The 20,957-nt window shown below is 42.9% G+C and overlaps 1 protein-coding gene across 1 annotated transcript in view; it reads right to left on the bottom strand.

The window, feature by feature from the left end:
- Positions 1–15,860, bottom strand: part of slc1a7a (solute carrier family 1 member 7a) — a gene marked incomplete at both ends in the record, with an annotated part of 30,668 nt that extends 14,808 nt beyond the window's left edge. Inside the window, 2 exons of the mRNA XM_080836483.1 lie at positions 9,794–9,873; positions 15,726–15,860. Of these exons, the coding sequence (XP_080692609.1) occupies positions 9,794–9,873; positions 15,726–15,860 (215 nt within the window). The remainder of the gene's footprint in view (positions 1–9,793; positions 9,874–15,725) is intronic.
- Positions 15,861–20,957: the final 5,097 nt, after the last annotated feature.

Here is a 20,957-nt window from a genome sequence, read left to right on the forward strand (position 1 = left end):
TCCACAGAGGAGGAGAAGGAGGAAGAGGAAGAGGCATGAGGCTGAGGTCAAGGTGGAAGTAGAGGAAGAGGAAAACCTGAAGCAGGAGGAAAATGTGCTCAAAGAAGAAGAAGACCAAATGTATCAAATAAACTTGAAAGGAGGACAGGCCCATATTCGCGCAAGAACAAGATAGAGAGATCATACAGTAAACATGCTTTTGGCAAATACGTAACGCTATCAGGCTCAGAGAAAGCGAACATTATCGGTGACCATGCCATTTTCAATACAGTAATGTCCATCAGGTCTCTCAGTCAACACTGGCACCACTGACATCCTAAAAAGACATCAGGATAAAATGCATCTTTATTTGTACTGTATTTTCATTTTTTTCTGATCTTTTTTGACTGTAAATGGAATTGTAACCTGTACTGGTACCTTTGCTGAGCTTACAGTGTTATGCACACTTCTGAAGTAGCATGAAAACTGGGACATGTTTTGTTGTGATTCTCCATGTTGACATGTTGACTGATTTGGGTATATGGAGAGAATTACGTAAATACTGTAATATTTTCATCAGCATTGGTCTTGTGTAGTGTTTTTACTGTATTGTTGAAAGTGTATTTTCACTTTCTCTGTGTACTTCACTTACACTACTCTAATCACTGAGAAGTAGAATTGCTAAAAGTGTTTTAGGTTTATAACAGCAATGTGTAAGTGGTACAAACAGAATTCAGTCATATGCAATGTGTGTGTTTCATTTGGTAACAAAATATGGTTTTGTTAAATTAGTGTATAGATTTTACAAGAGTGTTTCATTTTGCAATGGATCTGAGGTGTTTTGCTTATTGGTTGTGTGGTTGTGCTTATTGTGTGAGGCCGATTGAAAAACAAAACCCAGCAGTCAAAATTGTGTGTATCCGATCGTAAAAAACTGTAATCAGTGCTGGGTCCTCCTCTCTGGACCCATCTACCCGGAGCACCTGAATGGTGTCATATTCAGTACGTTTACATGATGGCATAAACCTGATTTCGGCTAAAGCCCGGCTCCTCTATCCATGGGGGGTTAACTGCGTTATCTCACGGTACATGGCAGTGACAAATCCAGATCTTGGCCGTGTCAGCTCAAATCAAATGTGGAATGTTTACAAGCGGGCATCTGCTACAGTTGATTATACAGTAAATAAGTTGTGAAATGAATCAAAAACACATCACAGTTAAAGTTGTATTAGTATTGATTGATTCACATCGATATGAATGGATTACATGACTAACAAGTGGTGGAAAAGTAATATGAAAATATTTGTTCAGTGAATTAGCGCGTTCTGTCCAAAACAAGTGCAGTCAACGTTTCAGTTTCAACGTTTCAGTTTCGGTTCAGTATTTCAAAGTGAATGAGAAGGAGCACAAGACACAGTGAGCGTCTAGCAGTGATTATCATATCATAGACATATATGATGCATGTATATGTCTATGGACGGGAGCTCAAGAATGCAAAAAAATCTCGAGTTGTTATCTAGTTTCGAAAGTTACAAGCGCGCATTGTCCGATTTCCAACGTAATCCGATCACTTATCTGGGGGTGTAAATCTGATTTCAGTCGGACACAGGAAATCTAGATTTGGGGAGTTTCATGAAATGGATCTTCGATTGAAACCCGAAAACTGGACACATGTAACCGCACTGACTGTTGACTCTTAAAGAGACAGTAGCAGGCTTGTTCAGCCTCTGCTCAAGATGTTCAGTTGGACCAACCAGACCAAGATTTGCATTCCTTAGTACACTTGTGAGGAATACAAAAATGGTAAAAATTGAGTTATGAGAAATTTGTTTTTCAGTGCTCAGTGCTTGAATGAGAATTAACCTGTTCCCAACATAAAACCTTTACACAGTTTACATATTTGGGAGATGTTAAACACCATGGTTCACATTCAAACAGTATGTTTTTCATGAAAAGATTTTTTAGATTTTCTCCATCAAATATCTGGAATGCATTTCCAATTTTGGCACACAGGGACAGGGACATTGGTATGCTGGGAATTTCAGATACTGTGCACAAAGGAAAGTTGGGGGGATGGGGGGGGGGGGGAATGTGTATCATCATTGCTTTCTCCACATATTTACACATACTGTACTGTCCTTGCCAACAGTGAACAAACAGCGCCCCGCCATCGAGCCTCAACAACGACTACAGCAAACAGGATTTATAGAAAATGTCAGATTCACCTCAAGTGACCTCTCTTTAAACCAAGCAGCCCCTCATTATGTAAGACACCACAGATGTTTTCAGCAGTGCGTGATGCATGCAGCCCTCACAAACACACACCCCTCCTCATGTAAACTTGACATGAACTCTGTATACTCAAATGTATATTGTGTGTGTGTGTGTGTGTGTGTGTGTGTGTGTGTGTGTGTGTGTGTGTGTGTGTAGTGTGTTTGAGTTTTTAATGATTTGAAATGCTTTTCATATCACTTCAGCAGCTGTGTCAAAACACACTTAGCTATTATGAGAAGAACACTGTGAAAAATGAATTAACCCCTTTGGAAGAATAGAGAGACTGAAAGAAGTGTTTTGCATCAATTAAATATAATGTTTTTCAATGAAAGGCTGAAAACAACAACACGCTGAATTCCACTACTAGGCTAAATGTGGTTGATAGCTATGTGTTTACAGTCTTGTGAACCCATCTCTGTACAACACGTGTTTTTGGTCTGTTGCATGCAGTGGACCCAGCCATGGCCCCATCAGTGTCAACTATACTGTTCATCAAACTGAGATTCTTCTCTCCACTCTGATCCTTGTTGGGCCAGCAGAACAGCTTTTAGAAGCTCAAACTCTAATCCAGGCCCGTCCGGAAGCTTTGACATCACAGAATAGTTCCTCGGCTGTTTTGTGTTGCGCTGTTGTGATCTGTGACTCCCCCCCTGCTGATCTGGACACAGTGCTGGTGCCCTTAACAGCTTTTGGGTGGAATTAATGTGCTCTTGATCTCCACAGACACCAAACACTCTACTCAAGCTGGGAATCCAAACACGGAGTTTAAGGGATAGCAGAGGCACTGGGGAGAGGAAATTAATTACTGTGGTAGCTGGAGAAAGAAAATCAGCCAATTGACAAGCAAAGCACAGAAGCCAGAGAAGTCAAGGGTAAACATTACTAAACTGCCTTTTACCAAAATGATGGCAAAACACCATAATTATTCTTGCCAATGCATGTGTAGTTTACCTTTTTACTGCAGTTTTGTACTACAACCGGCAGCACACATGTCCATGGGTTGCTGTAAAGCTGCATATAGAAGTTACTTATAATATCATAGTGCGCTCTCCCTCATTTCATCCCAACACCAATAGACCTGCATCATGGCGTCCAAGTCCCAGCATAACATACTGTACATGTTTCACCTCACTTCACAGACAGCATGTGATTCTAGCCCCAGTCGGGTCCTGATCTGGCCGGTACAATCACAGAACCAGCTGCTATTATTTGGGTTTAGTTGTTCAAGGACATGACTCCAGCCGTTTATATTCACAGCAGACCATATCATGAAGTCATACATGCACTTTCCCAGGGCTAATCAGGGGATGGTACTCAGCATCAGTACCGCCACAGCAGTGGTAACCATCAGGGGATGATATTCAGCATCAGTACAGCCGCAGCAGTGGTAACCATCAGGGGATGATATTCAGCATCAGTACAGCCGCAGCAGTGGTTACCATCAGGGGATGATATTCAGCATCAGTACCGCCGCAGCAGTGGTTACAATCAAGGGATGATATTCAGCATCAGTACCGCCACAGCAGTGGTTGCCATCAGGGGATGATGCTCAGCATCAGTACTGCCACAGCAGTGGTTACCATCAGGGGAGTATATTCAGCATCAGTACCGCCACAGCAGTGGTTACCATCAGGGGATGATATTCAGCATTAGTACTGCCACAGCAGTGGTTACCATCAGGGGATGATGCTCAGCATCAGTACCGCCACAGCAATGATTACCATCAGGGGATGATGCTCAGCATCAGTACCGCCTCAGCAGTGGTTTCCATCAGGGGATGATGCTCAGCATCAGTACCGCCACAGCAATGATTACCATCAGGGGATGATGCTCAGCATCAGTACCGCCACAGCAATGATTACCATCAGGGGATGATGCTCAGCATCAGTACCGCCTCAGCAGTGGTTTCCATCAGGGGATGATGCTCAGCATCAGTACTGCCACAGCAGTGGTTACCATCAGGGGATGTTATTTAGCATCAGTACTGCCACAACATGGATACAATCTTTCAGCAAACTCAGCCAGGGGTTAGAGCTCCTTCTCACAAGAGAAGCTTACATAAATGAAGAGAGCACTGTCTGAGGTTTACAAAGCTTTTGCTAACAATGTTACACAAAATACTTAATTTAAATTTTTAAGTTGAACTATTTTAGCTCATGGCAGCACCAGTGTCTGCATCTGTGTGTGTGATGTTAGTGTCTGCATCTGTGTGTGTGATGTTAGTGTCTGCATCTGTGTGTGTGATGTTAGTGTCTGCATACAGTATGTGTATGTGATGTCAGTGTCTGCATCTGTGTGTGTGATCTTAAATCTCCAAAGTGTGCCTTTACATCATTTTTGGTACACAATGTTACACAAAATACTCATGTCTACTATTTTAATTTTTAAGTCGATTTTTAAAACTAATTTATGGTTGCTAATGTAAATGATGTAAATGTACTTTTACTGTAAATGTAATTCTACTGTACGTAGTATTTGGGTGCCTCCTAAAAACAGCACTTTCAAGTGATAGTCACAATGTTGGGAGGACCATTGTTCTATTCAACTATACAACTTGTGTATTGTTTTAACTATACAGTCTAAAACTGTTGTGTCCCTGGGAAGTTACAACAAGCACATGTCCCTCCCTACAACTTGAGACGGTTACAAAATACTTGGCTAGAAATCCTAAGATAATGGTCTATGACTAGGGGGGAGGAGCAGTATAGATAGATACACAGACAGACAGACAGACAGACAGACAGACAGACAGACAGACAGACAGACAGAGAGAGAGAAATAGAAAGATAGATAGATAGATAGATAAATAGATTGATAGATAGATAGATAGATATATCAAAGGATTATATCCCATGGCGTCTGACCCTGCATGTATGCATGTGTCAGATTCTAGGAAACAGGAGTTGAGCACCATCTGGAGCTTACTCCTCTGCACCTCTGCTGGACAAGAGCATTACAGTAATCCTGCCTGGAGATGAGAAAGTTGAGCACCAGGCTCCTCTGCTGTGTGGCCAAAAGGGCCGTGGTGGATTACAGATAGAGATCCTCATTCAGACTGACCAAACTGACAGTTTTGACAGGCTCAGCCGTAAGGTTTAAGAAGTGCAGTCAAAATGTATCCTCATAACTAGGGAAGGCACAAGCACACCTGAGAATCGATCCTAGCGAAACGTCAAATGAGACAGGAAAGAAGACTTGAGCTAAAATATGAAACGACACATATTTCTGAGTTCATGTAAAACCGCAAAATTATCCAAATATACCCAAAAGGCACTGGTCCTGCATTCCAATTATTCAAAGAGGGAGATGGTAAGAGACTCAGTCAGCAATCAAGGCTGCTTGTCTCTGTATAGTCCTGAGAGGTCTATTTATTAGTCTAATTAAAATCATCTCAGATGATCATCTTCAAAGCCAGTAGAAATTTAACAAGTACCTTTGATGTCATCCCTGGGTGACATATTTGCTAATTAGCTAGAAACATGTCCTAATTGTTTTTTAAATCGAGGGGTAGTAAGTACTGGCCGTGCTGACCATAGCCCTTGGTGGCATCACCACAGATGGAGACAGTGAGACTGTGAGACCCTCAAAGCAGCAGAGCTAACAAGAAGGAATGATAATCTGTATCCTTGTCCCATTTTCTGGTAAAGAGGAACACCTTGTTCAGTCCACAACTGACCCCTTGTTTCAATACTGGACTCAATATTAAAAGACAATTAAACACGGGTAAAATAACGCGCAAATCAAGAACAGTCATTGGGCAAACCCCTTCACGGAGAGTCAGCAATTTGGTTAAAGAGAGCCGCAAAAGGTTGTTGATATTTGAGCCAATCAAATGACACCCCTCCCTTCCATGCTCCTGAAGGACCATGCTGATTGGCTGAAATGAGGAGCAATTTGCTGAATTCAACAAAAAAGTGAATGGGATTAGAATCATGGATTTCCCTTTCAAGCATACTGGCTGGATGATGACTTCTCAATTGCTGAGGTGATCTCATGAACCATATATTCCGTGCTGTGATTAAGAAGTCAAAGACCAGCATGCAACATGACCGTACTGGAAGAAACACCTCAGCGGACTCATGAGTGTAGTCTCTGGATCAATTAGATATCAAATATTGTACTGTATCCTGAGAGATAGGGGTGACGGTTGTGATTCACCCCCGATAAATCTGCATGTTCTTGCACACAATCTAGTCTAAAGCGATCGCAATGAGACCACACCCTGTAGCAAATACGTAAAATGGATTTAGGTTAAACAGGAGAAAAAGGCTGAAGCAGATCTCAAGATGTCTATGAACTTTACAGGCTGTGTATGCTCACCTTCTCCAAGAGTCTTGAAGACACGTGTGTGTGTGTGTGTGTGTGTGTGTGTGTGTGTGTGTGTGTGTGTGTGTGTGTGTGTGTGTGTGAAGAAGACAGCGCTGCGTTTGATTGTGCGGCCACACGCTCAGCTCATAATCTGGTCTCTGCTCTTGGACCGTGGGCAGATGGCACAGAAACGGGGCCAGAGTGTTGTGTTGCCTTGTGTTGGGCCTAAGCCCTCACGTACTGTTAAGCTTGCATGTCTTGATTACTGCCTCCTTTTCCACTATGGGGGAGAATGGCGGAAGACACTGGAAGAGAATGTGGCAGAAACGTGTCTGACTGGGCGGGGGTTCTCTCTCCGCTGGACTGTTGCAGTTGTGACTGACAGCTGAAGACAAAAACTGCAGGTCTAGGACAGTTGTCTTCGCCTGCAGTTGAAACTACACTCTCTTGACCTACTTCACTTATCCAACAGTGCTTCTTAAAAGGACTAAGCGACACTGTTAGCACTGACTGAGACCAGTTCTGTGATAAGGAGGCTCTATGGTATTTTATCTTTTGCCTAGCTGAATAAATGTTCGACTAGAAGTTGACTTTCATACGTCTTTTAAAGATGGAAATGGTCATAACATGATTAACAAACTCCAAATACCGTTGAAGATTAATCAATCATGGCACTTTATGGCATCGCTGTCATTATGGGTCATGAAAGGTGCAGCCCATAGTAGACAAGCTTGGTGTTAGTTTCCAGCAAACACAGTGCAGTTGGTCTTGGTGTTAGCGCCTAGCAAAAACAGCGCAGTTGGCCTTGGTGTTAGCGCCTAGCAAACACAGCGCAGTTGGCCTTGGTGTAAGCGCCTAGCAAACACAGCTCAGTTGGCCTTGGTGTTAGCGCCTAGCAAACACAGCGCAGTTGCCCTTGGTGTTAGCGCCTAGCAAATACAGTGCAGTTGGCCTTGGTGCTAGCGCCTAGCAAACACAGCGCAGTTGGCCTTGGTGTTAGCGCCTTGCAAATACAGTGCAGTTGGCCTTGGTGTTAGCGCCTAGCAAACACAGTGCAGTTGGCCTTTGGATTTTTCCAGATTAATTCCAATTAGCAGAGCTGACCTCCACGTGCAGTCTACTGCGGGGCTTAGAGTTGTGGTGTCAGTGTGCTGACATGAACTCCTCAGACCCAATCACTGACCTCCACCTGCTGCTCAGCAGCCTAGAGCGGAGATGCAGGTGGTGTGTGTGTGTCAGTGTGTGTGTGTGTGAGGACCAACTTCTCATCCAGTCTTTGCTTGGGAGCTTAAGTAGCTTATTGCCGATAGAGCACCTCACATTTGATCTGTGTGTGTGTGTGTGAGTGTGTGTGTGTGTGAGTGTGTTTGTGTGAGTTCTTTTCTGAATATATTTCTATATTCTATATCAGGGGCGCTTGTAACAAGGGCGATAGGGGCGATGCACTGCCTAGGAAAAAAATAATAATAATAAAAAAAAATGCTCCTGATGGATAAACGCAATACCCTTGTAAGTCGCGTAAATGACGTAAATTTAAATGAAATACATTTTTTTTCTGTCTTATTATACCACTTGATCGTCTGATCTGCCTCTATATGTCATTGTCGAATCAGGTAACAGTCATTCAGTCAGCCTAAAGTCGTGCTTCAAATGGCCCCTCCCCTTCTGGGCGATTTGGGCGAAATGAAATTCACCCCAGACCTCTCTCGTTGACTCCCATGTTAAATCATTTTTTTTTCACAAAACAGAGCTCTCTGTCACTCAATGCATTCTTTCAGCATAGATTATTTCAGCATTTCTATGAGGTGTCCAGAACAACATACTAAAAGTCCTAAGAAATCCTAGTTGGGTAAATATATCAATCTGTGATGTGTGCTAATAATGCATGGTAAAAATACACCTCAAAAATGTAATTTTCTTCCTTTACTCAATGAAAGTACCCATGAAAACTAAAACATTTTGTATTACAATTTTCTTTTGAAATTCATTTGAATGTGCACATGAGCTCCACACTTGAATATGTCCATAGGCAGAAACACCATTCATATGTATGACAAATACATCGGCCCAATCTTCATCCAATCATCATACTGCCAATGGGAGATGGCAATGTTGCTTTTAGACTGGCCTCTTACATGAAAACTGCCTGGCTTGGTAGTACCTGCCAGGGGTATGGTGTTTCTGCCTATGCAATCAGGTCATATTCAATAAGTGTGACGCCCATGTGCATATTCAAATTAATTTAAAAAGAAACTTGTAACACAAAAAAAAATTACATTTTTAAAGGAACCCAGTGCAACTTTATGTAAACATTCAATGAAAAATAAACGTTCAATTTCTAGTCTTTTTTACACGTAGTAAGTTTCAATAACTCCATACCATTACATATCGACATTCATGGAGCAAAGATGACACACATGGACAGCCGTCTGTTGTTCTATGGTTTTGGGAGGGTGAACATTAAGGGATATAGGCTTTCTTTGAGATTGTTCACTTCATGCATGCTACTTGCACTAACACAGAGTTATTTTCTATGCCATAACTAATTTTGCTTTGGTAAAGATTAGTCAATAAATATGGTTGGTTTTGACTTATAGTGCCCCCTTCTTTATGTTGGTACAGGACATATCATGTGTCCTGTAAAGCTATTTTACATCATACAACATTTGGGTAATGTAAATAATGAACAAGTGGGACAATTTATTGTGGAGCCACTTCACTTTTTCTTTTGAAGGCTCCTGGATGCAACTTTCTTCCATAGCTTTCCACCTGTAACTTATGAAGCTAGAGGGGAAATCTTTCTATTGTGTCCTACCATCTACTGTATACAAAAAGGTATTTCTGTATGAGTTAATCAGCTCACAACAGATAGATACAATTGTCATGTTTTATGTACCTACCGAATGGGTCGCCTTAATCTTTATCCCAAAAATTGCTTTTTCAGGAGCCGCCACTGGTCAATATATATATATTTAGTTGCAGCTATGACACAAAGAAAACATGTTGTGTCCTGCACAGTCTGGACACCATATTTTATATTCATGTTTATTCTTGAGATTAAGACTTGAAAAAATAAGCAAATAAATCATTCATTGAATCTGTGGTTCTGTTATAGCTGAGTAAGAGATCTGAGTAGGACATGTGAGAGATCTAGAGCATTAGCAGGGGCAGGGGCAAGGGCCAAGGGCAGGGGCAGGGGCAGGGGCAGGGCAGGACCTGGTGCTGAGCTTACCTTGACACGACCAGAGGCAGAATGAGCATTTTCAGCATCCTCATCAGAAGCTCCCCCGGGAACTGGAAATACTTCACTTCCTGTGGGAGAACAGTCGGAGACATGAAAAGGTCTGTAAGAATAATTCACCTCCTGTGGGAGTGCAATCAGAGACATGAGAAGGTCTTGTCATGGACAGTCACAAATGCCAGCAGGTGCTGGACCTGAGGTGGCAGGTGATGATAGATGGTCTCGCCCTCTGAGAGACTTGAGCCTCGTTAGAGGCCAGCAATCAATAGGCAACAACAAGAGAAGAAGATTCGTCAGATGTACTGAGACAAAGTATATACCGGGTTGGCTATTCTCCTGTAGTAGAAACACACAGGGATAGTCATACCGTGAAGTGGATGGTGGATTGTAATATATAGAATATATTGGAAAAAACATACACAGTTATAAGGTGCACCAGGTTTTAGGTATTGTGGCAAGAAGCTGACATCACTGCATTGCCAAACATATTGAGGCGTATGTATCCAGCTGCAAAATCCCTGTCTTCAATCAATGCTTGAGGGACAGAGATCCTCAATTATCCTCAAATCATTCATACCAAATTCATCAGTCCAGTCATAGTAAAAGACTTCAACAGGCCAGAGGGTACGTTTTACGTGTTCAACTTCTACCCACACTACTGTATATCTACTGTAAGTAAACCGTTCTCATCGTTGTTCAAAATCACAGGGTGAAGTTAGCTGCGGATTCCATCGCTCTGGTAGGTTGAAATATGGGGTCTTAGTCCATTTTACCATTTAGGTGGCTAATAATGTTACAGAAACATACCCATTTTAGCAGTTTTGTCAGGTCTTTTCAAAAAGAGACAGGCATATACAAAAAAAAACATTTGTACTCAGCTTTCTAGGATCAGATATATTGTATCACGTCAGCACTGACAGAGTTGATCCATCCATACAAAACAGATACAAACCATTTATTTTACCATTATTTGAGACTTTAAAACTGCACAAGTAAGCCATGTAAACCAAAGAGAGAATGTCAGAAAAACATATTCTTGTAAGAGTCAGAGATCAGGTGGCGAGTTGTGAACCGGACCATGTGGCGTTCAGGAGAAGCTGGAGGGAGGGCATTTCTACGCTTAGGGCTAAAGAGCTTTAACTCTCTGCATTACGGCAGGAGAAGTGCAGGCACAGGGCTTAGACCAGCCCATTCAGATCATCATCAGTGCTGTCAGAAGGCTGGCCACCATTGAAGCATGGATGTGGCACCGGGAAATCACCACAGACCCAGCTGGCATGAGTTTTGGGGGTGCCAATCACCGCCAGGAGGCATCTGGCACCACTACTGTCGGATGTGTGTGTGTCTTTGTGTGTGTATGTATGTGTGTGTGTGTGTGTGTGTGTGTGTGTGTGTGTGTGTGTGTGTGTGTGTGTGTGTTTGTGTGAGTGTAAGTCAAAGATGGCAACCCAAGAAGTGTGCACAAACCTGTTGAAATATGCAGTGAACACATGCCAGATATAATGCTCTAAGGTCCTGGGTGTAAGCATCCTCACTGCAGTTCATACTCATAAGTTCATAAGATTCTCGAATGTTCTGCGTGTTCATAAGATTCCTGCACAGTCTGGAAACTGCAAATATCAACAATAAGGTCTACAAGACATAAAAAAATGCAAGTGCTTATAGGTTCCATAGGGAATTTTCATTTATTCATTCATTTTTTTTTTTTAAATTAGACACTTATATTAAGTGAGGCCGTTATTTTGTCTAAAAGGTGCGATATTTGTTTTCCTATGAGACGTTATGGCTGTAGCTGGTGACATAACACTGTAAATCAATTCTGTTTGAGGGCAGAGAGATAACTCTTCATGTCCCCCCTCCCAAAATGTTTCTCCATATGGTGGCCTGTGGCTCCCATTGCTGAAGTGGAAGCTTATGAATCACAGCAAGGCCACAACTCATGTCTGTCACATGATGGCTCTTTCATGTGACATGAACGGGAGTTCCACACGCAAGGTTGTATAAAATAATTACATTTATTAAAGTATAGTACAAACAGTCAGTGTAATTGTCTAAAATCAAAGTGTGGTGCAAGCGGGTGTCTCAGTAGTAGTGTACACATGTTAAGCAAACAAACATAACGACACGTCGAGGAGAGGGAGCCTCCTGCACTCTGCACCAAGGCCTTCTTATGGTGCAGTTGATCAAGGCCTGATTCCTCACACCTGCGCAGACTGCTACCTCAGCTGTGGACAATAGAGAGCACTGATAGCAGGGGGCGGGGCAGACCAGGCTGGGTCGTGACACCCCCCCTCTTAAGACAGACGACCCACCTTGGTGAGACGTCTGCCACAAGAGTGAACCAACAAAGCAAACCACCAAATCATTTGACGTCAATACAAAGGGCACAATATACAGTATATTAGGCACCAAAACCACCACCAAGAAATATTCTCATTTAACCCAATCAAACCATAACCATTGTGATAACATCTCAACCCACCACCAGTCTTTGAACCCCACTGCCCTCCATTACCCCCAAACCTCCATAGCCCAGTACAGCCAGCAATCTCCCGGCACCTGGAAGAAGCATATTTAGGGACAGACTGGACAAGAGACATAGGAGACACAGAAAACATGAGGAGACAAAGACATCAGGCAGGAGACAGTCAGCCAGTAACCAGGCACAGGAAAAAGCACCCCCATACCATTTACCAAACCTTGTTATGGCAAATCTCTCTAAGTGATTGGTCTGCTAAACCCTAAAAACCTTCGTTTTTTCGGCGCAACCCGATAAAAACGTTGATTTATTGACTGAACGTCGCCCACATCAATATTATGTTGTATTCCTGTACAGGAAAGAGTATGGGAACACAAATAATAAGATAGCTTACTTTCTTTTAACTCTCCCTTTTTTTCCAAAGGAAGAGGATTCCAAAACCTGAGTTTCACAAAACCGTCTTGGTTGGCAAGAGTTTCCGAACTTTTAAACCGGGGTCGCAATACCGCATCATCTGGACCAATCATATCCTCATCTACTGCCACTAGATGAGGAATGACGGACCCACAATCCACGGCATCCACCCCGGCATGCTCACTATCAGACATAGGGGCATTAAACAATTCAACCAACTCCTCGTCATTTATCCGTGCCTCAAACAAATCAGCACGGGGGAGAGCAGACGGCAAAACAGGCAAAACTGGACAGCTCCGGCTCTCTGTATGATCTGCCTCCCGTGCGCGACCCACAGCCCGAATCAGCGTACAAGCAGCAGAGACGTCGTTACCTTTTCCAGCACAGTCAGACCCCTCAGACCAAATAGGTTCAACCTCCACAACAGGTGGCACATAGGCGCAAACAACCGGACCAAAAAACCCAATAACCACGTCCACCGTCGGAACGTGCAATGAAGGAGGCACGGCCCCGACAACACTATCCTTCACACACCTGACCATAGGCGACAGGCCAGCCCCAGGACCAGTTGGTGGAGGCGACGGCCGACAAAGTAAACCCGAAAGTTTCCCCTCAGCCACAAACCTAAGCCTCTTTCTCTCCATGTCAGTTTTAGCAAGCTCCAGTGCATGTTTCATGTCGGCCTCACGTTCGTGAGCTTTTAACATTGTCAACTCGAACTGAAAGTCTTTTTCCCTCTCCTGCGCTTTAAATTTATATAGCTCACTTTGCAATTCTAATAAAGCCTTTTGCTCCTCAACTGTCAAATGACTTATATCATTCACGTAAACCATTTCTAACGCGACCTGGTATTCCAATATAGCGGAGAAAAAAAAATAAGCCTACCAATACCCCCCAAGGAGCTGCCCGGCATCTAAAGCACAAAACCCCACACGCTAACTATTTCCACAGCCTTCAGTCTTCAGCGTGGCCGCCTGCGATTTGACTGCTATCCAGTCCCCCCACGTTCGCCACGCCAATTTAAACTACCTGTTTAACAAAAAACAACAAACTTTTAGGCGTCTCACCTATGACCGGGTTTGCACGTAGCTCCTACCTTGCCCTATTTAGGTTCTCCACCAGGCCACACACGAACAACGAAGACCAGAAAAGGTAGCCCTGCATCTCAGTGCAGGACTTCCATGAAACTCCCTCTCAACGTCCTATACTCAAATAGTAATACAACCATACGTGGAACTCCCAATCACTTTACAAACCAAGACGCGACCGAACTCACCAACCTGGGAAACCATATCCAACCGTTACTCAATACAGCTCCAAACAAAAATGACGCAAAAATCGTGCGCTAACGGAAAAATATTCAAAAATCTTACCGATTCTAGCCACGACCACGAATTCAATCTCGGCGAGCCCCCACATGTCACATGATGGCTCTTTCATGTGACATGAACGGGAGTTCCACACGCAAGGTTGTATAAAATAATGACATTTATTAAAGTATAGTACAAACAGTCAGTGTAATTGTCTAAAATCAAAGTGTGGTGCAAGCGGGTGTCTCAGTAGTAGTGTACACATGTTAAGCAAACAAACATAACGACACGTCGAGGAGAGGGAGCCTCCTGCACTCTGCACCAAGGCCTTCTTATGGTGCAGTTGATCAAGGCCTGATTCCTCACACCTGCGCAGACTGCTACCTCAGCTGTGGACAATAGAGAGCACTGATAGCAGGGGGCGGGGCAGACCAGGCTGGGTCGTGACATGTCACATATTCATTATTTCAAGTTGTGACAAAAACTTATGGTTATGAAAAAATAGGTTCTCCTTCATTTCTAAAGGGTCTTTTTTTACAATGTTTTCCTTCACTGAGCTCACCTGGTTCAACATCAGTCCCTACAGTAGTCCCAAATGCACAGACAAACCTGGAACCTAACAGGAAGAGGTAAGTACTAAAGACATGCTGTAAGCGATGTTAGCATTACTTGACTGAGCCATAGCAACCCACCCTCTCCATTTAAACTGTGGTATGTAATGGTAACCTGCAGTACCGTGCTGAGCAGGACGTAAATCTCCCCCCCCCCAACACCCTAAGACACGTGTAAACAACAGACGCTAACACCCATGGGTTTTAGCCTCTTTGCCTAAGGTTGTGAGTCTAAATATGGCACAGGAGTGTGTTTGTTGACACAATGCAGGTTACCTGTCGCTTTGGTCCTTTCCTGACTGATTACAATTCGAGATGTTTGAAGTTTTATTACAGACCCCCTTTTTCCTGGGATGGCTGTTCCGAGACCCTGTCATTTGTTGCCTTGCCTTGAAACAGGTTGTGTGTGAGGTCAAAGCCACAATAATGATCTTAAGAGTTAACAATATATTGATAGCAGCTGGGATATGAGGACAGTTTTTTCGAAAAAAATTGAAAATGTTTTCAATGCCAAAATTGTGGACGACGCCTTTAACTATCGGGACTATGATGGTAGTCTGTTAAAAATGACCAGCAGAGATTTCTGCTGACCTTTCTTTGAATTTCTCATCCTTGTGAGTGGAACAAAATTAGCAGTTTATTTTTGTGCTATTTATTTGAGCAATGCAGAATAACTAACACAAAGCATCAATGAAAAGTGAAAAAAGCAGATCTATAATACAATACCATTTTCCATAGCTGTGACTGACTACCGATTTCCTGCAAGCAACAGACATGGCAAGACCCTCATGACAGAACCATGGAAGAGGCTTTCCCAAATCATATCACCATTGACAACCTTAGTAAACAACCAAATAAATAAACTTAGACTTTGGAGCTTTTTTTGTTTTGTTATACACACACTCATTAACCACAGACTGGTATCCCTGCCATCTGATGACTGGAAAACTGTCTTACGCAAGTTCTGACTTCTTGTACCGCACCAGGATTGAAAGGGTCAGCTCTACCAGGCTGCTGAATGGAGGGAGAGTTACAGAAGGCTGACAGACTAGGAGAACTTCTGCCTTGGGTGGGGTGGGGTGGGGTGACAGTGCTCTGTGGGAACTGACCTGTATAGAGAGGTGCTTGGAGCGAAGGAAGAAGCCCAGCAGGCACCCGATGACCACCGCCAGCACGGAGAGGATGAGGAGCCCATTCTGTTGGCACACATTCTTCACCCGACCCCACACTGCACCCAGCCCCATGATGACACGTCCACTGTCCCACTGCCCACTCAATCACCCATACACACGCTGCAGAGCCCAACACGACCAGGGGGAGTGGGAGCAGGGGGGGGGGGGGGGGGTGGCAGGCAGAGACAGATGGAGCGGGAGAGAAAGAGAGAGTTGTGGAGGGAGGAGAGGAGAAGTCAGAAAGTAGTGAAAAAGAGAGGGAGAAGGAGCTATGGGGTTCTACAGAGCGAAGGTGTCGAGGGCGTTAATGGGGGAAAAAAACAGTCCCGTTCTGTAAAACGCACGTTCTGTCACTCCGTCCGCTGTCTTGGCCCCAGACTAAAGCCCATCACACTTTCCAGGCACACACTTAAGCGCCCTCTCTCAGTCATGCTCTCTCTCTCTCCTTCCAATTCTCTCTCTCCCTCCCTCTCTCATCCACAACACACCCCTTCCAGTTCTGCAGACTGGCCAGTAGGGGGCTCTCGGACAGCTGGCAGTATTGTCCCTAAGGTTAATACCAGTGATCCTATTAGGAACGCACTACATTAAGGGGATCTCAAGCTGGATTAAGGATCTCTGAACAATTGGACGAAGGATTGTTCCAAACCATGTAGCGATGAAAAAACACCTACAGGGAACAATGTTAACAGACAGTAGAGAGCAGGGGGTGAGGGCAGCCACATCCAGCAATATTGTGCCGAGGACTATTATGTGCTGAGGACTATGTTGTGGCTGAGGACAGGAGGCTTATGGACCTCGAACGCTAATGCAGTGATGGGTGGAGCTACTGACAGTGGGCGTGGCACTAATATGCGTCGCTGGCGTGCGTGTGTCCACAGGAACCGTCTGTCAGAAACGAGCGGCCTCTTAACCGAAAAGAAAGCACACCTGCTGGGCGGGCACAGTTTGTGATCGCTTTCATCTCCGTGAGTGGTTTGCTCTTCTGAAGGCCCTTCTCAAGCGGAATATGATGGGGAGCTAGGGGAGATAGATTAGCAAATAAGGCCTCTGACATGCCTTGGGGAAACAATAGATGCAAATATGGACATAACATGAAAGTGCAAGGTGTAGAGTGAGGCATGGCGTACAAGAGATGGTTCTGGAACTCCTTAATCATTAAGGAGCCACACCACCTGTGAGCAGGAACCGCATGCTTTCACAGGCCGGTGCGGCAACAGACTCAGACGTCAGTGGGTGGACTGAGCCTACCAGCGTGATCATCCTGCACAGAAACAGAAGCAACAATGGAAAGCCATCAGCACCAACACACTGACAGATATAACAGGCAGGAGTGAGTGTGTGCCTGAACCTTTCTATTAGATTTCTTTAAATGTCAGATGACGAAAAGGTTTGTATACCGAACAACCACATAAACGTACCAATACACATCTATGCACACTCCACAAACACACATAAACACGTTCCTGATGAGGTAAGCCGAGCCCATCCATGACCTGGGATACTTTCTATATCTAATCTGATATGCCAGCGGTGACACTTTCACCTGAAGGCCTGGCGCTTTTTTGCCTTTAATTCCTTGTTTCCCTGGTCATTCATCTGGTTCATAAGAAATGTGGTGTGCATAATCTAAAGACAGTAGAATACAATACCAGGAATTTTGCTATGTCAAATTATTTGGCAGATACAAGTCAATTATATACTTTGAGGGTGTCTGTTTGAACAAAAAAGACTTTGCCATTAGCTTTATAACCTAGACGTTTTGAATTGTATGTAATTGTAATGGAATTGGTAGTGGTGGTATATGTGAGTGGTTCTAAAACCAATAAAATGCCATAATTTATCGGCTTCATGAAATCTATGGCATTTACTTACAGCTAATGCATAATACATTACATTGTTTTTTATTGTTCATCAAGAAGAAGAAGAAGAAGAAGAAGAAGAAGAAGAAGAAGAAGAAGAAGAAGACGCATGCATGCATGCATGCATGCATTTGAACTAGCACAGATGAATAAACAAATGATTATATAACATTTCACCTGTACTGGGGTTGACAAGCAAACTGATTACCTTCAGTTTGGTTTGACACGACAAAATTACATCTTAGATAATCTATTATGGTGTTGAAAGCATTTGTTCTTCCATCAAATGGAGACGCGGTGAATCTGTGAGAATTAAATTAGCTTCACTCTGCAGCATTCAGCAGAGGGCATGTGTCAGAAACCAACACTCTTATCACCTATTGTAATGAGCCATTGCGTCCCTCCTTAATGGCTTCCTCCTGTCAGCATGAACCCTGTGCGCTGGCAGCTAATATAATTTCCTGGAGGAAAGATTCATTATTTCAAATAATCACTTTTATTCCTCGACTAGAGGAGATGCTGGAGCAGCTGGCTTGAAAGATCACCAAGCTGATGGAGTCCTGATGCGAGCGAACATGATTTTCTTTCTCTCCAGCAGCTTCATGAAAGACAGTAAACTGTGTGCTCTCTGTACTGCTTCCACATAATGTTCGTCTAAGATTTTTTAGTCAGTGTCTAGTTTCCATTACAATAAGTGAATGGGGAAAGATGCAAATCAGAAGCACAAAACCCGTTTCATTTCCGGTGGTCATTTTCAAGAAATGTCAGACTGAAAGCTGGCTACTTCCTATTCCCCATGTCTGTTCAGTGGCAGTCCTGTATGTATCCTTGAGTGCATATATGCAGCATGTGTGCTAACATGTCTGCCACTGTTGCGTACGGTCTTGCTCTAGTCTACTAGGCTTCTATTTTGGGCTCTGTGAAGCAATTATTAACAGTGTTATATTAGTAAATTATATTGAATTGCACTTCAGTTAATCTTATCACTGTTCCCTCAGGAAAGATTCAGTCTAGAATTAGTCTTATTTACTTACAGCTAATACATGATACATAACATTGTTTTTTATTGTTGACCTTACTGCACATCAAATATTATATGTGTTTTTCCCAAATCCCAAAGATTCAGTCTAGAATTAGTCTTATTTACTTACAGCTAATACATGATACATTAAATTGTTTTTTATTGTTGACCTTACTGCACATCAAATATTATATGTTTTTCCCAAATAAACTGTCAGTCTTCTTTACAACTAGCACTACTAACATTCTCAAAAAATGATTTGAAGTCTTCTCACTTCCCACAAAGCGATGTTGTGTTCCTCTGTGTTTACCTCAGCATGTCCTCTGGGGGCAAACAAAGTCAATAGTTGCCGTTCTTTGTTCAGCTTTTTGTACATTATCGATGTGTTATTATTAATTTAACTGTGAGGAATGTGCTGTTTTTCTCCTGTTTCTTAGTTTGTTTCCCTTGTGTTGTCTCCGTTCTTCGTTTTTGTGTTTGTTTACCTTTGTCTCCTCGTGTCTGACTCCTTACGCCCTGCCCTTGGTTATCAGCACGTTCTGTCTCTTAAAGGCACCCAGTGCAACTTTATATAAACATTCAATGAAAAATAAACATTCAATTTCTAGTCTTTTTTACACGTAGTAAGTTTCAATAACTCCATACCATTACATTTCGACATTCAAGGAGCAAAGATGAGACGTCGTTGTGTGGTGAGAACTGATAGAAAATCGTAAACAACAACAATCGCCGGTGGGGAGAGGCCATTTTTCCATTGACTGGAATCCTGCTTTATTTATTGTAGGTCGCAAAAAATAAAGAAAATGACGGCGATTGTTGTTGTTATCGATTTTCTATCAGTTCTCACCACACAACGACGTCTCATCTTTGCTCCTTGAATGTCGATATGTAATGGTATGGAGTTATTGAAACTTACTACATGTAAAAAAGACTAGAAATTGAATGTTTGTTTTTAAGCCTCGAAAGTTGCACTGGGTGCCTTTAAGCCAAGTTTACACGGAGCCGAGTTTGTCTGCGTCCGAAAAGAAACTAATACAGATAGCCCTATCGTCAAGACGAACACTCTCTATCCGCACACGGTATCTGCAACGATTCGAATCGGGGGTAGAAAGTGAGTAGATTTGAATCTGTACTGGGGCTGGTGTTCGTGTGCATGGATTCACGCAACCTGATGATGTCATTGCCCAACGTGATCACCTCGCAACCTCAGGCTGAACCCCATTCACCCCACTTTCCCTTCATAACAGCAACAACAATTTAAATGTATGACGTGGCTACTTTTTCGTGACTTACCTTTTTCTACTATGCTTAGTTGTTTCTATTAGGATAGTGTGCTGCTCTACCTACATGTGGATAGTTTTTCGTGGTCTTACTTAATTACTTAATGAGACCAGCCAGAACACCTGACACAACCGACATTATTTAATAACTGAATGGGTGGCCATGGCACAGCGAGTGAGGCGGCCGAGTGCAGCAGCTCTCCTTGCTGCTATTACACGTGAATTTTGCTAATGGCATTAATACAAGTGTATCTTCCATCTACCTAAATCGATGTGGTTAGGAAAGGGATAATATAGACAAGCCACCCTTTGATCAATCTGTTTAATCTATTTGCATTAGACCATTGTACAAAACCGCTTTTTGAAAGTGTCAGCAATAGCCTATATGAGCAAATCTGACGTATGAATATTTTTATTATAGACAGAAGGTTTCAAAACGTTGTATAATAAAGATGAATGCTCACACTCGTTTCCCTTGTGTTGTCATGTGTTCTTCGTTTTTAGGATTGTTGACCTTTGTTTCCTAGTGTCTGACTCCTTACTCCCCTGCTCTTCATTGTCTGGCCTGCCTTGATTGTGTTCCATGTGTCTTAATTGATTTTTTTTGCGTGTTTCCGACATCACAACTACTGTACAACTACTACTCTATTGCCTGTGCCCTATTTGGAATATGTTTGCTTGCTTTTGGACTGCATACCTGTTTACCAAATCCTGCCAGAAAACATTTAAACCTTCCTCCCACTGCTGAGTTCCGAGTCGTGCGTTTGAGTTCTGCACATCACCACCATTTCATAACAAAAACCTCTTTCCGAACAGCCTAAATTCAGTTTAATACCAACATTAATGACATCTTTCACTATCACAACCCTTTTAGCGTGTGAACAAAAAAGATTTCACTCAGCATGTCAATACTGTATAAACTCAATTTACTGAGGTTTGCTTTGACAATAGACATGGAAGTAGGGATGCAAATTATCGATTAATTCATTAATCATTAGTTGATAAT

Source organism: Sprattus sprattus (genome assembly GCF_963457725.1).
Source record: "Sprattus sprattus genome assembly, chromosome: 4".
NCBI lineage: Eukaryota > Metazoa > Chordata > Actinopteri > Clupeiformes > Clupeidae > Sprattus > Sprattus sprattus.